This window comes from Metopolophium dirhodum, chromosome 2, assembly GCF_019925205.1.
Source record: "Metopolophium dirhodum isolate CAU chromosome 2, ASM1992520v1, whole genome shotgun sequence".
NCBI classification, from domain to species: domain Eukaryota; kingdom Metazoa; phylum Arthropoda; class Insecta; order Hemiptera; family Aphididae; genus Metopolophium; species Metopolophium dirhodum.
The window spans coordinates 9,592,294-9,611,680 of NC_083561.1; the positions used below are offsets into that span (position 1 = coordinate 9,592,294).

The 19,387-nt window shown below is 30.2% G+C and overlaps 1 protein-coding gene across 1 annotated transcript; it reads right to left on the reverse strand.

Annotated features, from left to right (window-relative positions):
- Positions 1-8,171: 8,171 nt before the first annotated feature.
- On the reverse strand, positions 8,172-17,111 carry LOC132939223 (actin-binding protein WASF3). The gene is made up of 10 exons (XM_061006292.1): positions 16,817-17,111; positions 12,363-12,666; positions 12,121-12,274; positions 11,942-12,056; positions 11,705-11,857; positions 11,345-11,535; positions 11,056-11,262; positions 10,714-10,972; positions 10,424-10,634; positions 8,172-10,331 (listed from the first exon to the last, which is right to left on the reverse strand). Exons 2-10 carry the CDS (start codon positions 12,652-12,654, stop codon positions 10,156-10,158), a joined length of 1,758 nt encoding a protein of 585 aa, XP_060862275.1. The 5' UTR covers positions 12,655-12,666; positions 16,817-17,111; the 3' UTR covers positions 8,172-10,155.
- Positions 17,112-19,387: the final 2,276 nt, after the last annotated feature.

A 19,387-nucleotide genomic window follows, 5' to 3' on the forward strand; every position in this document is an offset into this window, starting at 1 on the left:
GATCAGTTAACGCGTGTACCTATACCGGAAAATTGGAACCCAGTTCATTATTATAAATTATAACGTTGGTGTATCGAAATGTATGAACGTATAACGTTTGAATGTAGAACGTGTTCTGTTTTTGTTTTTATTTTCACATTCAGTAAAATAGAATTATTTGTTTGATATCATATACCTAATCTATTGTCTTATATAGGATTTAGGTTAATATTTTAAATTATTATACTTATTTATGACTTTATGAGTATATATTATAGACGTATTTTCTCAGGAAAATAATTGCTGGAGGAAATCTTCGCGATTTGCGTCATTTGCCCTTCAGATCTTCCCCCCCTCCTAACTCGAGACCATACTTGCACCATTAACATATAGGATACCCTTATTGCTTACTGAGGCGATCACTTTCCCTTCTTTCCTTTATTAGCATATGCTGAACTATGTCTTAAAATCTTGTTTGCTAATATTAAGTTTAAAGTTTCTGCTCTCGACCAAAGTATAATGCATCTAATATTATGTTCTTCAGACTCCCTCACAAAAACATCTTAAATATTCTCATATTTAGAAATGTTCTAATGAAGTCAGCTTATAAGATACGAATGCATTAAAATCTCAAAATTACAACATTTAACTTGAGGCTGTTGAAAGCGAACAATTTTTAAGGATATGTATTTAGGCAGTATTCTATATCTATCGTGAGTGTTGTGTGGCCAGGGACGGACCCAAAGGGGGGCCTAAGTGCCCAGCCCCCCATAGACATATTATTCCTCAAATTTTCATAAGGAAATTTACATAAACATTGACCTATAGTACACCGTTTTGGAATAAGTGACAATATGAAAAGACCATAGTTGTCTATGATCGGTATATTTTAATACGATATTAACCTATGTCCTTCAACAGCCTTAACCCCTTTTGATGTTCGCGCACAGAAGTTGATTAAAGGCTAGTTTACACTTTTAACAATTAGATGTACATGCATATAGATACCTGTGTATTATGTAGCCACATAGGTCATATGTAAACATAGACCAATTATATACAACTATATATAATGTGGTTATAAAAGCTTAAGGCGTTTAAGTGGATATAGAGGCGTGTATAATAACTATAATATATACATCATAATATATTATGTACATTATAACAGTCAGACAGGATTGTATTGGGAGATAGACGCCACAGACATTTAAAGTTAACCACGAGTCACGAAAAGAGAACAGAAACACGAAAAAAAATGTCACACATCGGTGACACATCAGTTTAATTGTTTCAGTTTGATTCATGTAGGTAGTAATATGGTTATGTCGTGTGTATTATAACGTTACCACTTACCATACAGTGAGTAGGTAACAGAAAGAAAGAACTATAATGACTAATGTAATTATTATAACCATTATTATCTACCTATCCATCGAAATTTTTCAATTTGTTTTCAAATTATTATACTATGCAAAAAAAATAATATTTTGAAAAATATTGTTTTGAGGCGGCCTACCTAGCTCACTATAATTGATTCATTAAAATATGTTTAAGGCTGCTTTTTAACAATTATAGTTTATACTATAAATTAAGTAGGTACCTATTATAAGCTAGGTATAATTGAAAATATTTAGGTATACTTTATTTTTATTTTGTATAAATTGTATGTTGTTTTTTAAACGTTTGTATTTTAGTTCTAGGCGGAGCTAATGATTTTTTTTTTTATGTTTTGTGTCTGTGTACACATAGTTAGGTAGTCAAATAATGCTTTGATTTTCAACTTTGAAGGATGGTTCCTAGAAGCAAATTTGATCTAGTTGGGTCGTTGGGATTGTTAAGAGATCAAAATCGAAAATTCCCAGTAGTTTTTAAAAGCGTCGGAAAAAATAAACTTATGTATGTAAAACCAGTATTTGACAAAATCAGTGTAGTTTTTTTGTTGTAACTCAAAAACAAATAATCGTAGATAAATTAAATTGTTATTAAATATTTATACACATTAACATTATTAGTTAACTTTTCATAGGCCATCGAACGAGCAGGTTCACTGAGGCCCATTATTCTTTTGAAATAAATATAAATAAAAATACACTAATACCTCCTACCTGCGTAAAAAATAGAAACAATATTTTGTTTTTGTGGAAACTTATTTTTAATCAGTTTATCGAAAGTGCGTTCAACAAATATAAATTAATAACTTATTTAATAGTTTAAAATATAGACTTAATACAATTTTGATACCTAGATATTGTTGAACGAAATAAATGGCTCAAAGTGGCCTGAAATTTTAAAATATGATGATTTAATGAACAGGAAAAAAAACACCAGACAAGACGCAATAAGCAGCGGATTGATACGTGATGGCGAGGTGCGTGCAGAAGCAAAGATCAAAGGCATAGCTACAAAGCGCGTTTTTTTCTATGAAAGCGCTGAGCGAGCGAAGCAGCATTTAGTGCTCCGGAATCGGTGGTGACCGGAGGCGCTGTTGTTGAGTTGATTCCCGAGACTTACTTTATGTATTAGTTGATTCCCGGGATATCAATATATAAGGTACCTATGTACGAGTTGATTGCCCTATTGTTGTATATCAGTTATATGATAAATGTATACTGTATATGACAATATGTTGAATGAACACTTTAACCTAAAATAGTGTTAGGTACCCAAGAGATACCACAAGAAGGTTGGCTGAGAATTCTTTCAAAAAATTTCTTTTTTAATTTTGGATTCTGAGCGGAGCGATGTATGTATTGGTTGTACAATGATGTGTGCTTTTTTTTTTCATTTTTTTTTTTGTGTCGTGTACACGATAAGTAGTCGAAATAATGCTTCGATTTTCAACTTCAGTATCTTGTTCGATGGGAAAGTGAGTATTGTTGGTGCATTGAGGAGGTCAAAATTTAAAATTCCCAATAGTTTTCAAAAGCACCGGGAAAAACAACATAAAAATTAAGAAAAAACGATAAAAAAAACTCTAAACAAATGAACGTATATACATGAAATTTTGACTGGATGTTTATACTAGCATTTTTTATGCATCATAACATTTTCCAAATATTTTGACTTATTTTGAGCTGTTTACGGACATTTTCAGTTTCCATTTTTTTTAGTTTTTTTTTCTATAAATATCAATAAAACCTTATTTGTTGGGTAAAAAAGCTTGAAAATTTAATAGAAGGCTCCTACTATATTGTTACAATGACATTTGAAAATATTAAAATTCCTTAGTCTCAGTTTTTATTTATAAGCATTTAAAGTTCAAATATTGACAAATACGGAAAAATTATGAAAATTAGCAAATTATTTTGAGTTGAGAATTCATACAATTTTTCTTTTTAATACTAAGATTTGAAAATGTAATACAAGATTATCCATAAGTTTGTCTACCTTTATCAAAAAAAAAAGTCTACAAGAAAGTTAAATTAAATTTTTAGGAGCGTTTGAAATTCATATTTTTACAACATTTGATATTCATTTGATATCTCATGTAACGATTTTCTTATTTTTTTGTAATTAAAAACGTATGACTGTAGATACTCGAAAATTTCACTGAATGTTTGTATTAGCATTTTCTATACACGATAAAATTTTGAAAATAATTTGACTCTTTTTGAGCTGTTAACGGACATTGTCAGTTTTAAATTTGTTTAGTTTTTTTTTCTATAAATACCAATAAATTTTATTTGTTGAGTAAAAATGCGTGAAAATTTAATACAAGGCTCTTGATATATTGCTACAATAGCAGTTGAAAATAATTAAAATACGTAGACACAATTTTGTTTATAAGCATTTAAAGTTCAAAATTTGACAAAATTTATCAAATTTAAAATTTAATAATTATTTTGTAGTTTAAAATTTATAAAATGTTCAACTTTTATAGCTAAGGGTTGAAAATTTAAAACAAGGCTCCACGTAAATAGGTTATATTAAATAATTTACTTCATTCACAATAATATCATCTAATATACTTAGTAAATAGTAATGATATTATATCATTGAATTTAAATTTAACACCATTCATTACAGTGGCCCACTTCTAAGCTACTATCCAGCAGAGCGACACCCACTTGCCCACCTTTTTTATATTTTGAAAATCATTATGGAACATCATATAACTTTTTTATTTCGAATATTTTTGGTATTCATCGTCATAGTTTGTAAAAAAGTAAGTAAAAAACACACATTATTTTTAATAACTTACATCTAGTAATGAGATTACTTGTAGGTATACGGTATACTTGTTCATCTCTTCTCTCATACAAGTTCTTTTTCTCGGTCTTTCTTGGATTACAATACTTAAGTACCTGGTATGTTTGTTAATGATATACAACAATAAGTGACTCAACTCGTACATGCCTCTTAATAGCCACAGAATCAATTCAACGGTATCGTTGCAGGTAAATATAGGTACTTGGGAATCAACTCATACGCTGCCACCGGAGGCGTGACTCAGCCGGCGAGATTACCACCGGGCAAAAGGGGGAGACAATCAGCGTACCACATCGCCATCCACCACGTTCCTGATACTCACCGTGATTTTTGTTCTGCGATGAATATTGGCCGAAAAGTGCTCTGATCGGCGTACCACATCGCAACGCATCACACGATTCTGATATTCTCCGTGATTTTCGACGTGGTGTTCCGAAACTCGGCCGACGGAATCGCCACTGGCCGAAAAGGGGAGAAAATCGGCGGACGGCACCGGAACGCAACGCGATCCTGATTATACTCTTCATGATTTTCTGTCTGGCGTAGTGCAGTCGGCACCGTGTCTTCCGCAGTCGAAGTCCCGGCTGTGGAGTCACGCAAACACTGAAACGCAATCAGTTTCCGCGGGTGGTCGGCCCAATGACGGTCTCGCGTGTCGGCCACCGCGAGCGCGCGACGCCATCGACCACGATCTCGTCGTTCGGTGGGTGGCCGGAGAACGTACAGGGTGACTACCGTCAGACACAGTCAGACGGTGCTCTTTCACGTATCAATCCCCAATGTCACGGCCGAAGAGGAGGGAATGGCGAACTGCGGTTCATTCCCCTGGGAGGCTCGGAAGCAGCCACACAGCAACGGTCGCCAGTCTCACTCCCTATCACGTGGCGGCCACGATCCGCCTTGGCCGTCCACGCGGAGCTTTGTGACTTATTGCCGGTGTCGCTTCCAGGTCATTGAGCGCCTTTCTCGTTTTAAGCCCTCGGCCGGCGTCTCCTCTATCTTCTCCACTGCATCTGCCAACCACCTCCGACGTCGCGCCAACGTCACCGCCGGCCATCACCTCCAACGTGATTTCATCACAACGCGTTTCGACAATCTCGCCCAAAAGGGTGCTTACGACGTCGTTGACATGTTCTTCTTCGTTGTCGATGGTACATTTGTCAATCAACGTGTCTATGACTTCCCTTGAATACAGAATATGCATCGAGATCCTTGTTGGTGGCCATGGTCCATGGTTTATTTTTTACGGTAGCAACTAACAGAGCTATAGTATATAGTACGGTAAGAAAAAAAAAATGTAAGTGAATTAAAATAAAACAATCACTGTCTAAATAGTCACTGAAAAATCGGAACATTCCCCAGGCGACGGGTACAACGTCGTTTATTACTAGGTAAAGCCAGCGAGTACGGCCGTCATCGTTCTTTTAACGGCCAGCATTCGGATTTCGAACCCACTTATTTTCCCAATTATAGTTATTATTGATACATTATATATATATATTAATACCTACGCGCAGGTACCTACCTATAATATATTTTAACGAGGATTCGTATTTGTACTCGTTTTATACTTTTAGGTGAAATCGGGCGATTGTTAACTTGGCCCGTGTTTATCTCAGTTAAGAATTATTTAGATGTTAACTTGGCCCGGGTTTTTTTCTGGTAAAAATGATTGACGTGTAAACTCGGCCCGAATAAAAATATACGTCTGGAGAACCATTTAGCATTACCCAGAGGACACCATAAGGAGGCGATTCTCATCGTCCTCCAAAAATAAATTTTATATTCATATTATGAAATTCGTTATGTAAATGTAAAATTGTGTAAAAATTTAAGAAATATGTTTCAGTATTAAAAAATATACTTAAGCAAAATGTTTTTGCAGATTAAATTATGTCGTGCTAATAGTATTTTATTGGTCAAAATTATTGGGCCAAGTTTACAATCGACCTTTTTTATTATCTTAAATTTCTGGGCCAATTTTACAACCTAAAATTTCCGGGCCAAGTTTACAACAAAAAAGGGTAACCGCAGACCCAATTTACATTTTTCATTGAAGTCTTTTGAATTCTGAGCGGAACGATGAAGGTATAAATTTTACAATGACATGTTTTTTTTTGTATTTATGTGTACACGTTTTATAGTGGTAAAATGCTTCGGTCTTTGAATTTACGGGTGATTTTTGATAGCATTTGGATTTAGTTGGTACTTTTAAGCAGTGCCGGATCTAAGTCTGAGGAAGCCATGGTGAAACTACAAAACTACCAATTGGAGACCCCATATAAAAAATGAAGCGTCATACACTATTAACCCTTGTCCCTTATCTATTTATTGTATACCTATACATGTTGATTGCAAACAAAATCAATAAATAAAAAGCACTAAATTTAAGTTGGTACCTAAATAAATAGGTATATAGGTGAATTATGAAATTATACATTACATATTTACATACACTATTCGGTAGGCGTATAACTTATAAGTAACATGAATTGCGTAGTAGGTACGTACTTGAGGTGGTGAGTGGTGAACATTTAATAAATTTATTTTAATTACCTACCGGCTACCACGTGGGTCACAGTTATTATTGTAAATTTAAATGTTTTATACAGTAACGAAATTGTTTATTAGGTATATTAATTTTTTTTTTAAACATAAATTATGTTTTTAGGTACCTACTGATATTTTTATTTTCTGACCGATTTTGCGTAATATTTGTTTGTCACTATAGAAACGAATAAAATGTAAAAATTAGTTAATTCTCACTAGGTATATATTATTCAGTTAATGGTTACTTATTTATATATATTTATGATTCATACACTTTCTTCGAAGTGGAAAAAATAGATTAGCGTTCTGTTTATGTCACACAATAATCACTTTTAAGTATTTTTTTTAATGAGATTTTAACATACCTGCACATTCTTTAATAGTTTTAAACTCATATTAAAATAAAAAGTAGAATATACCTTTACTAATACACATTACTAAAAATATTTACTTTATTCTTTATAAATATTTTGTTACAAAATTGTAGAAATTCATCTTATACAGTATACTATTGCTTCTTATTGCATAGTAGTAGTGCTTCAGTTGTTTAGGCAATTACACATTTGTGTCAAACAATTTTTTTTTTTTTATTAGGGTTAATGCTTAAACTACTAGGTCATTAGCCTGTGGTACTGTAGATTTGTTTACACGTGCGTGTTTGTTTTGGCAGAATTTTTGATTTGGGCACCTACATCTGCCATGCCCGGGTGGACACCTGTTCTCCGGACACCGACACCTTAGTCCGCTCGGCCACTCCGTCCCCCCAACCAAATTATTAAATTAAGAAATATTTATTTATAGACTAATTAATTAATTAAAAGTTTCATTTCTCTATGGTTAATATTTTTCAAACTATAAGTTACAACATAACACCTAACCATAATCATATTTTAAACATCCAATCTCGTAAAAATTAGAAATTCAAATGTCTAATAAAATATTAAGGATCTATTTTATATTTAGATACTATAAGAATTATATAATATCAACTTGTGAAGAACCCTAGTATAACATTGTCTAACTTTAAAGCTAAACAAATTTAATATTTACCTATAAAATAATTTACAAATTATAGAAATTTTGACCAATCTAGAAAAAAATTTAACTCATTAAAAATAAAAATTGTGCCCATGTATTTTCTTTATTTTCAAATTTAATACAAATTTATTTTTCATTTTGAAATGTAGACTATGAAGGCCTGAGTATTAGTATTACTAGTCTTAATATTATTTCTTCGCAACAGTATGTACTAGAATACTAGGTTTAATTATTAATTATTATTTTATAATGAGAAATATATTATAATAATGATAGTAACAGCTAACATCATCAAAATTACCAAGGCTTCTATTCAATTTCGGGAATGCAGTTAGACGCACCTATAGTTGCACACGATTATCAATGCAGCATCAGCAAATAACAAAACAATTCAATCATTGATAAAAACATTGGTTTTATTTGGATTACAAATAAATAATAACGTATAATGCTCATGTTAAAATAATATTATGGATAAAACATATTAAATTAATACATTATATTAACAAAATATATGTTTAGAACATTACAATTGTTTACCGTCTACTTGTATATTATATAATATGTATGTATTCGTAATATACACATTAATATTAAGCACATTTATATATGTATTTAACAGTAAGCTTTGGGTTATATAATGTACAGATATATATTGTTCTCTTGCATTCTTTGTATATATACACACATATACACACACACACACACACACACATACATACATATACATACACAAACATCAAATACGTTTATACATTTAAACTCGTTAAAAAAATATAAATAAATAAGAGGAATAAATAAAATAAACAATATTATACATTACTATAAAATATTATGTTATGCATACTACCTAATTTTAATTTAATAATAAGCACTTTGAACACACGAGCTTGTTGTTGGATAACAAACACGAAAAGTCCATTGTGCATTGTATAAATAGTGTTAAGTAATAATATTATTCCTTGTTTGATAACTTGTTAGAAATTAAAACATTGATCGAACTAGATAGACTTGATCTACAGATAGTTGACATAATATTATTAATTGTAAACAAATCATTATTTAGCTCATTTAAAAATTTGTGTTCAATTAGATATACAATTAACTGTATTCTAGTTTTATTTTTGGAAATTAAGTATTTAATAATTATTGACGTGGAATATATTAGAAAAAGGAACTTTAATAGATTTACTATGTAAATCAACACCATTATTAAATTGTGAGTGGTCTATTTTATAATATTGGACATAACTTTATTGAATTAGATTATACAATGTGTGCATCAGTGTAAAGAGTTCTATTTACAAACAGAAAACGATTAAAATAATTTTTCAGTAAATTTGAAACTAATTGAGCAAAATTGAGCATTTTCTCTTTATAACCAATGACCGTAAATACAAATTTGATTTATTAAAGTCTAACAACAAAGCGATGTATAAAAGTAGATGAGGTAAATTAATAATATATGGAAACTATGGAACATTGATGATGAATATTATATACCAAAAATTATGCAAGCCACTGCAGCTGCAGTTTGAAAACACAGTTTGCTCTTGATCGACATTACAATGTATTATATTTAACACACCAAGTTAATTACTAAGCAGTTGGATAATTGATATATTTATGCACGTTTAAATTTGGAAATTAAATTCACAAATTAAACATAATGCAAGACATTAAGAATATTTAATTAGTTGTTTATTACAATATTATATCAAATAGTGCATTTATAATCTTCTAATAAAATATACTAATAATATTATTATTATTAACTAATATTATTACACACACAGCAATTCTTCAAGATCATTAATCATCATTTTATCTAATGAAATATAAATAAATATTATACTTTATTATGTATAATTATAAAATTGGTATTATTTGGCACTAAAATGTGTAGGTAGTTTGGAAAATATAGGAATACGAGTAGCAAATTTATTAATTTATTATACAAATGCATTATCTTTTGGAATTTATATTGATAACTTGTGACTATGTTTTTTATTATTATATACATTATACAATGCAATATTTCTATGGAAAACTCCAAAGTATAATATATATTCAGTAATAATTTAATATATATGTATATATAATTACATCGATAGAAAGATTAGCAAATAGATTTAACTACTGAAAAAATAATTTATTTAGTCAACTATTCGGTTTCAAATAGACTATAGTTCATCATCAGATATACATTTCGCAGTAAATAGAATTGTTGGATACAACCAAACAAAGTATTTCAATTTATCTCAAAAGCACACACTCAAAGAAATTAAAAATGAGCTAATGAAACTTTCAAAATATTGGTAGATTAAGAACAAGGAATGTTAGTTAAAATTACTGATTAGAATTATTCTAAATTATTTACTAAGCACAAGTCTCTTCAGCCCAACCGTCGCTGTCATATTCGCTGCCCGATGCAGAATCAGAATCAGAAATTTCAACAGCTACACGACGGGCCAATATTGAAGCCACATCATGTAATGCATTGCTACGTTCTCCTTCTTTTTGTTTTATTTTTTCTACTTTTCTCAGCTCAACACCTTAACACAAATAATATATATTTTTTAATTAATAAGACGTATTTTAACTGTTCATTGACACAATACAATATGTGTATAAATCAATATCTTACCATCTCTAATAGCCTTTAGCAAATCACTACGTGGATCATAATGAGCAACATGGCCTGGCCCAGGTGTTTTTTTCAAGGTCACCGTGCCGCTACTGATATTGGTTACAGTTGTTTTTAAATCATTAATGATACCATTTAGCGGTCTCACATTATTACAGTCGGCAGGAAGCACCAATGGTTTCGATTGAATTATAAGATTAGATGGAGATTTCTACATAAATTATAAAATTATTGAATAATATAATTAACTAACCTCAAATACAACTAATAAACAATGTTTAAGTACTTACTTGTTTTGGTGGTGATTTTACATCTCCATTCGCTAATGATGCTGGTAGATCAGGCATTGGTGGTAATGGCGGAGGAGGTGGAATGTTTGCTGATGGTAATGGAGGGCTAATAGATACAGGTGGTGGAGGTGGTGGTAAAGGTTCAGTAAAAGGTAAGTTGTTTTCAATTGGAGGAGGTGGTGGAGGAGGTAATGTTTCACGGTTGGAACTCAAACTGCGACCACGAGTTGGAGTGCTGGCTGATGATACAGTGGGTGTACTAAATAGAAAAATAATGTTACTTTAATATAAGTCAAAATAATAATCTAAAATAATGGTCAGTCAAAACTGTATCTCACTTACCTGTTATTTGAATTATTGTTGCTTGGAGGAGCAGGGGGTGGTTGAGATGGTCTAATTCTACCTCCCCGACTAGGTGTACCCAATGGACTAATTACTTCACCCATACTGCCTGTGTACTGGTAATTATTTTGTTGCGTTTGATGATTGTATACATTAGATTCATCATACATCATATTATTGCTACTGAGTGGTGCAGCATAGTTATTGCTAAGACATAAAGAAACTCAATGAAAACTAATTATAACAGTACCTATATTATAATGTAAATTTTAAAAATATGTGAATTTACCTATCAATTATACTCATAGGGGGTGGACTATAAATACGTCCATCTACCATGTTGTTTCCAGTATGATGATTATGAAGTTGCTCTGGACCATAGGATCGACGTAACTCTATACTATTTGGTCGTGATGGTCGGTGTTGATCGTTCATTGACAAGCCCAACATCATTGTACTTTCTTCCATATATTCATAAGGCTAAGCAAAATGTAAGCAATTAAAAATTATAAACTACATAAGATTTTATAATATGTTAAGTTTTAATAGATATTGATAAGCAATATAGAGTACATTTTTAAATATTGATATCAGACATTGAAAATAAAATATATATTTTTTAAATTATTTTAAACTATAAAATGTATACCTGATGTGGTGCTCTATAATGAGAGTTATCTTGAGGCATAATATATTCTCCGTGCTGAGTAGCAAGTTGTCTTTGCCGTTCTCTCGTACTATATGGTTGTCGAACTCTTTTTTTATGACGACCACCACTTCCTTCTGCTTTAGGTCTATGAGGCTAATGAATTGGAAATATCAAAGTTTATTAATGAAGTTTATAATGTAATACATTAGTAAGAATAACCAAAATTTAAGAAAATACTTTTTTTCCACGATCATGCATCATTTTTTCCGTGTCTTTTAGCATTTCTAACCTCCATAGATTGAAAAAGTAATCTGGATCAGTATAGAACTTCATACCATCCTTACCATCCTCTCTATATAAACAAAAACACAATTATACTTCATGTTCAGCATTTTTTAATTTATTTTTTTAATTACCGGTAAGGATTAAGTTTATAAAGAGGAGGTGGTTTATCACATTGAGAATACATTTCAAGCATTGGCGCAGGCATTGTATCTCTTGAAAGAACTTGTTGATCAAATACAATAGCACTTTTAAAAGCTTTTCTCATATGAATGTCTTGTAAGGATACTAAAACAACAATATATATTATTTAATAATAATATGATACACTAAATACAAGAATGAATTTAAATTAAATAAAGTAGATGTAAATTACCTTCTTCGCCAGTACTATCTAATTGTTTTGTGTTAACAGATAATCTGTCTAATCTAATTTGTAATGAGTTAACTCGTACAGTAAGTGAATGGGCTTCACGTACAAGTTCACCAAACATATCTTCCGCTTGTTTAGATAGACTTGATAACTGACGGACTGTATTAGCAAGGGTGCCATTTGTGACAGCTTCTAACTCATTCGATATTGAACTTGAAGCACCATAACTTCCTGCTTGTGAGACTGTGTTACGTGCTACATGCACGGGTTCCACAACACGCTTTGGCAATGGCATAGTTTATGTATGCTGAAAAATAAAGACAATAAAATTATGAAGATTTCAATTATTTTTACAAATAGATAACAAATAAAAAAAGTTAGATTATGATTAAAAGTTTGATAAGTTACAAGGAGTTTGTAGAAAGAGAGCTTGTGGATTATTCATCAAAATAAAAATGTTTAAAAAAGGAGGTACCTATTTTCTATTTATGTACTTAATAATGAATATCAATATAATATGTATTGCTTAGTACAAATAAGTGTAATTCAAGTACATTTATAATCAAATTATAATGGATTCACACAATTTAACTACCAAGTTACCTAAAATAAAAGTTTTAGTTCTTAACTCTATAAATCTTTGCTCCCAGGAAGAAAGGGCTTAAGTCAATTTTTCACAAAAATTTTTTTTACGCAAATATAAAGCTTAATTTTTCCTGATTTTTGGTACATTTGGCATAAGTTAGTGACGAATATTACTCATATCATTGAAGAAATAAATAGGGCATATCTAAACATAACTGTTTCTACGTTTGGTAGAAAAGACGTATGATGACTTATGTCTGGACAAAAAGACATAAGTCAAAATAAGTGAAATCAAAAAGACATAAGTGGTGGACAAATAGGGATTAAGAACAAGTGAAATCAAAAGGGCATAAGTTAGAACAACTGAAATCAAAAGGGCATAACTACAGTTATCTCGTTAAATATTCATAGTAACAAGAATTTTAATGGTTATTTTATATATAATATAAAAATACCTTTAACATGTATGGATAATATAATGAACTTAAGTAGGAATTTTCAAACTTTAATACTGCTGTCGCAAAAAGTTGGAAAAATGTACTTAAGCCCCTTTTCCCCGGGACCAAAGAAATATTATAGGTATATTAATTAATTATTATAAATTATCCAAAAGTTTCAGTTGAATACCTAACTATAAAATAAATATATTAAAACTGAATAAAGTAAACAGTATTATGGGTATATTTTATTTTGTTGGATTATAGTATTATACATCTGCTGTAGTGCTGTCTTCTTGCTGAAAATTTATAATTTCATGCTCCCCATGTTTTTAATCAATTACAATTAGATAGGTACTATATAGTTGCTTGTTATTATGACATCGCTCAACAAGTGATGAGGGTCAATTTAACATTAATTTATTACATTGATAGGATAGGGGGCATGTGAAATACATTTATTACATTTAAAATCCACATCAATTACATTTTAAAACATATAAAATACAACACCCCCTTTACTATTTCCTACCTTATTATTATATTCATACTATATTATTCATTATTACCAAAATCATTACTATATGAGGTATATAATAGTTTATTTGTTTAATTAATATGTATTTAAATGCATATAAATTATCATGAATATTTCCATAAGACTATAAGAGAGACAAATTCTCTGAGCATATTTCTCTGCTATCTTATTACTCCCACTAACCTTCAAAATAACTAGTGTAACACTGATGTGTACATATATAAAAACATGTATATAATTTTCACACTATTACCTACACAATTTAGACATAAGCAGGGCTGTGAATTTTATGCATTTGCATGTTTTTTTTGCTACACTATAATGGATTTGTTTTGACTTCTTTATAGTTATAATACTAAATTTTATATTGCATTTTTTTTGTATAAATGTTTTTTTTTTGTAATATTTTATTTTTTTGGTCAATTGATATTAAATACTAAATATATTTGTATAAGCTATGACTTTTATAGTTTCATGGAAACTATTCAATTTTTACTCGGGTATTTAACATGTATTATTGACTATTATACTATTGAAGTCAAAGTTAACAGTTCTCAACAAAAACAAAAGATTTCAAATTATGTGTAATATTTCTAAACTATTAACATGGCGAAAAAGAGAACGTAGGTTTGGGTACACCAGAAAATATAAAGTTTGCCTCAATAACTTTGTCAGACGTAAAACACTCCTTTTCTTTATATAAAACTTTGTGGACACTAAACAAGAGGTCTTTCAAGTTTGAAAATCTAAAGAGATTATTGATTGTACAATGCAATAACTACTTTAAAGGTAAAATATATAATTTTAAGTAGAAACATAAATCTATTCTTAGCATATTTGTTTTATAGATCTTGTATACGACGAAGATCAAGCCCAAAAAGTCATATACTCATATCAGTCATATCAATGTGTAACAATACTAATATTTAAACTAAAACTTATAAAAAATAAAATAGAAAATAAATGTTACATTTTTGTGTTTTTTGCATATTTTTGAAAAATTAGAGCATATTTTCATACATATTTTGTCAGTTTTTAGTGCATATTATATGCATGCATATTTAATAGTTTTTAAGTGCATTAAATTCATAGCCTTGGACATAAGTATGAGTTTAATATATGTAATATGTTCATTATAATAATATAATATACGATAATAGGTGTTTTAATATAAGATAAGTAATTTAATTTATGAATAGATATTTTTTTAGTTGTTCATATCTCCAGTTTTGGCAATTTTTTATAATTTTTGCTAAACCTACCAACCTAAAAAAATTGAGAAGAGAAATAGGTAGTAACTTTTGATATTAATTTGCCTGTATTGTTATTTTAATTATTAACACAATCACGCTGAACACAAAACCTGTGTATAATACATGTTTGATGTGGTAGGGGGAGGAAGGGCAGACATTTTTGAGGAGTTCTTAACTACATGTCTAATTAAATCATCTTAACATTTCAAAATATTAATAGTCCATTAAACACAAAAGTAGATATTACAACTACCCACCATAATTTTAGTAAATTTTATTAATACCTATCTAAATTTAACAGAGACTATCATTATAAAGCTTGATTTATACCAACAATTATTTATAATGAACTATAGTAATTAATAATTATAGTTTATAATAAATAACTATTATATTAAAAATTTAGTAAAAAACAAAAAATGCAGTTACTTATCAAAACCTTGTAGTATGGAGCTACCGAGAAGCTAGCTACCAAGAAACGACCTTATTCAATAATTTAACATTGTAACCTATACAACCGATAAGCCTTAAAACTATTCATCCATATTAATTTATTTTAAAAACTGATGAGTGATGATTAATGACAGATAATAATTTAACAATATTTATCATAATAAGGTAATAGCAATTACCCATAACATGCATTATTCTCTACATAACTATACAAAAACTGTTTAATTTTCCAAATAATTTAAATCTACTTGTTCACATAATAACCACTCGGTCTATTAAATACAATAGAATAATAACTATGAGAATCATTTTGTTGATAAAAACCAGATTAATTTATTCTATTTAGTATTTAGTCATAATGCATATCAGCTACATACTTTTACTGATAAGCATGACACACAGTATCTACCTACCTATATGTTAAAAATTAAAATAAGATCGTACGTCATCTATAGCCAATAATTTTGAGTTATTGTCAAATTATGCATATAAATATCTAATAAGTAAAGACAAATTAAATCATAAATTAATTAATAACCAATAAAACTGAAATTGCTATTAATCAGAAATGTTTGTAACGGGCGTTTCCCGTAGTATAAATACAAAAGTGATGCTACAAAGTACAAAGACCTCTAAATGACAGCTAATGTTATAAGTTTGTGAATAATAACAAATTTTTGAAAACATCAATGTTGCAGCCGATGACATCAGAGTGTTGTAAGCAAAACATTGATAAAATATACAAACATCCAGTGAAAAGATTCTAAGAACATAGGTAGGTCAGATACCTTGTCAAGCACCTCGACAATACGGAATGAAAACAGATGACAAGCAAACAAAATCGGACAAATGCATATCCCAACAGATCTGTACTTAGTGTCTGGCCTCATGATGTGTTATAAGCAACCTTTGCACAGTGTATGATTATGTTGCCATAGACTTGGACAGTCACGCAGCTGTCATCGATCAGATACAACGGACAGTAGCTACATAATTTATAAAATACTTAGGTACCTATATAAACATAATATATAAATATGTATGTTTGTTAATGTTAAATTGTACATGCCGTTCCGATCATACTGCCGACGAATATACGGTAGGTAATGACGAACAAAAATATAAATAAAATATTTACACAAACAATGCAAGTGCTTAGTGCGACTTGTTGTCGGTGGCACGTCCACTCACCTCGGTGGTCATTTAGCAGCGATCGGGCCGATCCGTTTCGGGTGACGCCAATTGTTCGGGATACTGATGTCCGTCACCGCGGGAACATGGCCATGTCGACGGGTCAGACGCATCAGACGTCGACGGCACAGTACGTGCGAGAACGAAACAGGCGGCGGAAATTCGTGGCGCGCGATAGATAAACAACACGGTAGCTCAAGGACTGGCGTGTCGAGGCGGAGAAAACGTTCGATAGTCGATACCATCGATTATCAGTCGCGCTGGAGTTGTCCGCGAGCGACGGGATCGTAGTACCAACAAATGGCGTACGGTATAAAATATTATATTATATCACCGCCCTACCCGCGGTCCATGGAAGAAAAAATGTGCACCAACATATTTGGATAATAATAATATTATACTCATGCCGGACCACAGACCACGAATTAAGATATTATATCTATTATATTTAGATAAATTCGTGCCGCTGACCAATATTATAGTTTATATTTTTTAGGTACCTATATGGGCTATAATGATTCATGAAGACTGGAATAGGCACTCTTAATTGATGATACTCGCGTGGGCCGATAGGCGTACCGGGAAGCTGGGAATTTCCCTGTGGACCCCCTCCGTATATTTGGGCAATGCGACCCTTCTTATTGTTTGTGCACTGACTTTTCGACGGATTTTTATCGTGTAGGGGCCCTTTTTAAAATTATAGTATATGTATTAAGTATCCGTATTTCGTTATTATTTATCAGTTTATCACTTATAACTTATAAATTATAATAACTTATATAATACAATAAATATTTACCTAGCTTAAAGTGGCTTAAAGTCAATATTCTACAAGGTTTAAAGATAATAGTTTTTTATATTAATTGTCTATAATAATAATTAATAATAGATAATAGTATATTATCTATAAACCTTGCAGTGGTTTTCAAACTTTTATTAAACACGGCACACCATGCTCGTCAAAAAATGTTCACGACACACTGACCTTTTTTCTTTGCTCTAAATAATTAGATGAACAAAATTGCTATGGATCATAATTATATACATTTCATTAGAAATGTTTGCTTGATGGGCTAAAAGATTTTTATCAATTATATTTTTATAATTTTATTCTTTGACGAATAGTTGACATTTTTCAGAAGACTGCGGCACACATAGCGAATGTTTGCGGCAATCAGTTTGCCACGGCACTCAGTTTGAAAACCACTGCTCATATAGGTCCATATCAGCCACACATGTGTAACGCCAACGCCAACGTCCAAATTGTTATACCATTATATAAAAATATAATAATAATTAATAATGTACCTATATTATAATTTATATGTATATATTAATATAATATATAATATATTAATATGTAATATCAAGTTTCAACTGTCATCAGCTAGTAAGAATGACGTAAATTCAAATACATCATACCAGAATGAATTCATATTTGCATACCAATTTTCCTAAAATAATCAGTAATTTTTTGGTAAAAGTATGAACTACTTGTATGAAAGACATTGTGTTAAATGTCCAAGCCTTAGCTATACAAGTTTAACATTTTATACATTTTTAACTATAAATTAATTGTGGTTTTGTCAAAATTTAAACTTTAAATGCTTATAAAATGTAATCTTTCCTATATGTATCGTTAATATTTTTAAATAGCTATAATAAAAACTTATGATGAACCTTGTATTACATTTTTAAGCTTTTTCACCAAACAAATAATTATTCATTGACATTTTTTAATAAAAAACTAAAATTAATCAAATACAATCCAAGTGAAGACGGTCTATCAGGGTTAAAAAAACAATTTTAACAAATTTTCATTTATTTTTGTTTTTTCTAATTATTTAAAAATATAAAAAGAACTTTCAATTTCGATCTCCAAAAGTACGAATTAAATTAAATTTGTTTCCAAAAACCTCCATTGAAGTTTATGATCAGTCTGTTCAGAACATTTTTTCTACTAAAAAAGTTGAGAAATTGAAGTTGTACAAACATTTTCAAATACCTCACCCAAACGTCTGCAGTTTAGCAGTTATTAGACAGAACTAAATAAAAGTAAAATTGTAATTCATTTTTAAGCCTCCTCCCCTCCACCCATTGAAAAATCCTGCGTACGTCAATGATGAATGATGATACCTATGATAAAGGTAATCTATTATTAATATATAAAATACAATAAAAGTATGCTTAAAACTAAAAACTAAAAAATAATTGTATTTAAGAAAAATCTAACTGTTCTAAATATAGAAATTTCAAATTTCAATATGATGAAAATCAAATTTTGACAATCGTAATATCGTACTTATTATTTAAATTATAGGCACTACCATAACGTAATATCTTGTAAATTAAATCAAATTGCCATTAATGACTCATAAAAAATTATTAGGTAAGTACCGTGGTTTTTTTAAAAATGTAAAAATGAGACAATTTTTTTTAACCACTTTTGAATTCAGGGCCTCACCAATTGAAATATTAGTTTATTCGTTAAAAAAAAAATTCTTGATGAGAACGGAAAACTGCATTTATTTCTCAAAACGTTATTAAAAAATATCTTGCTATTCAGATTAT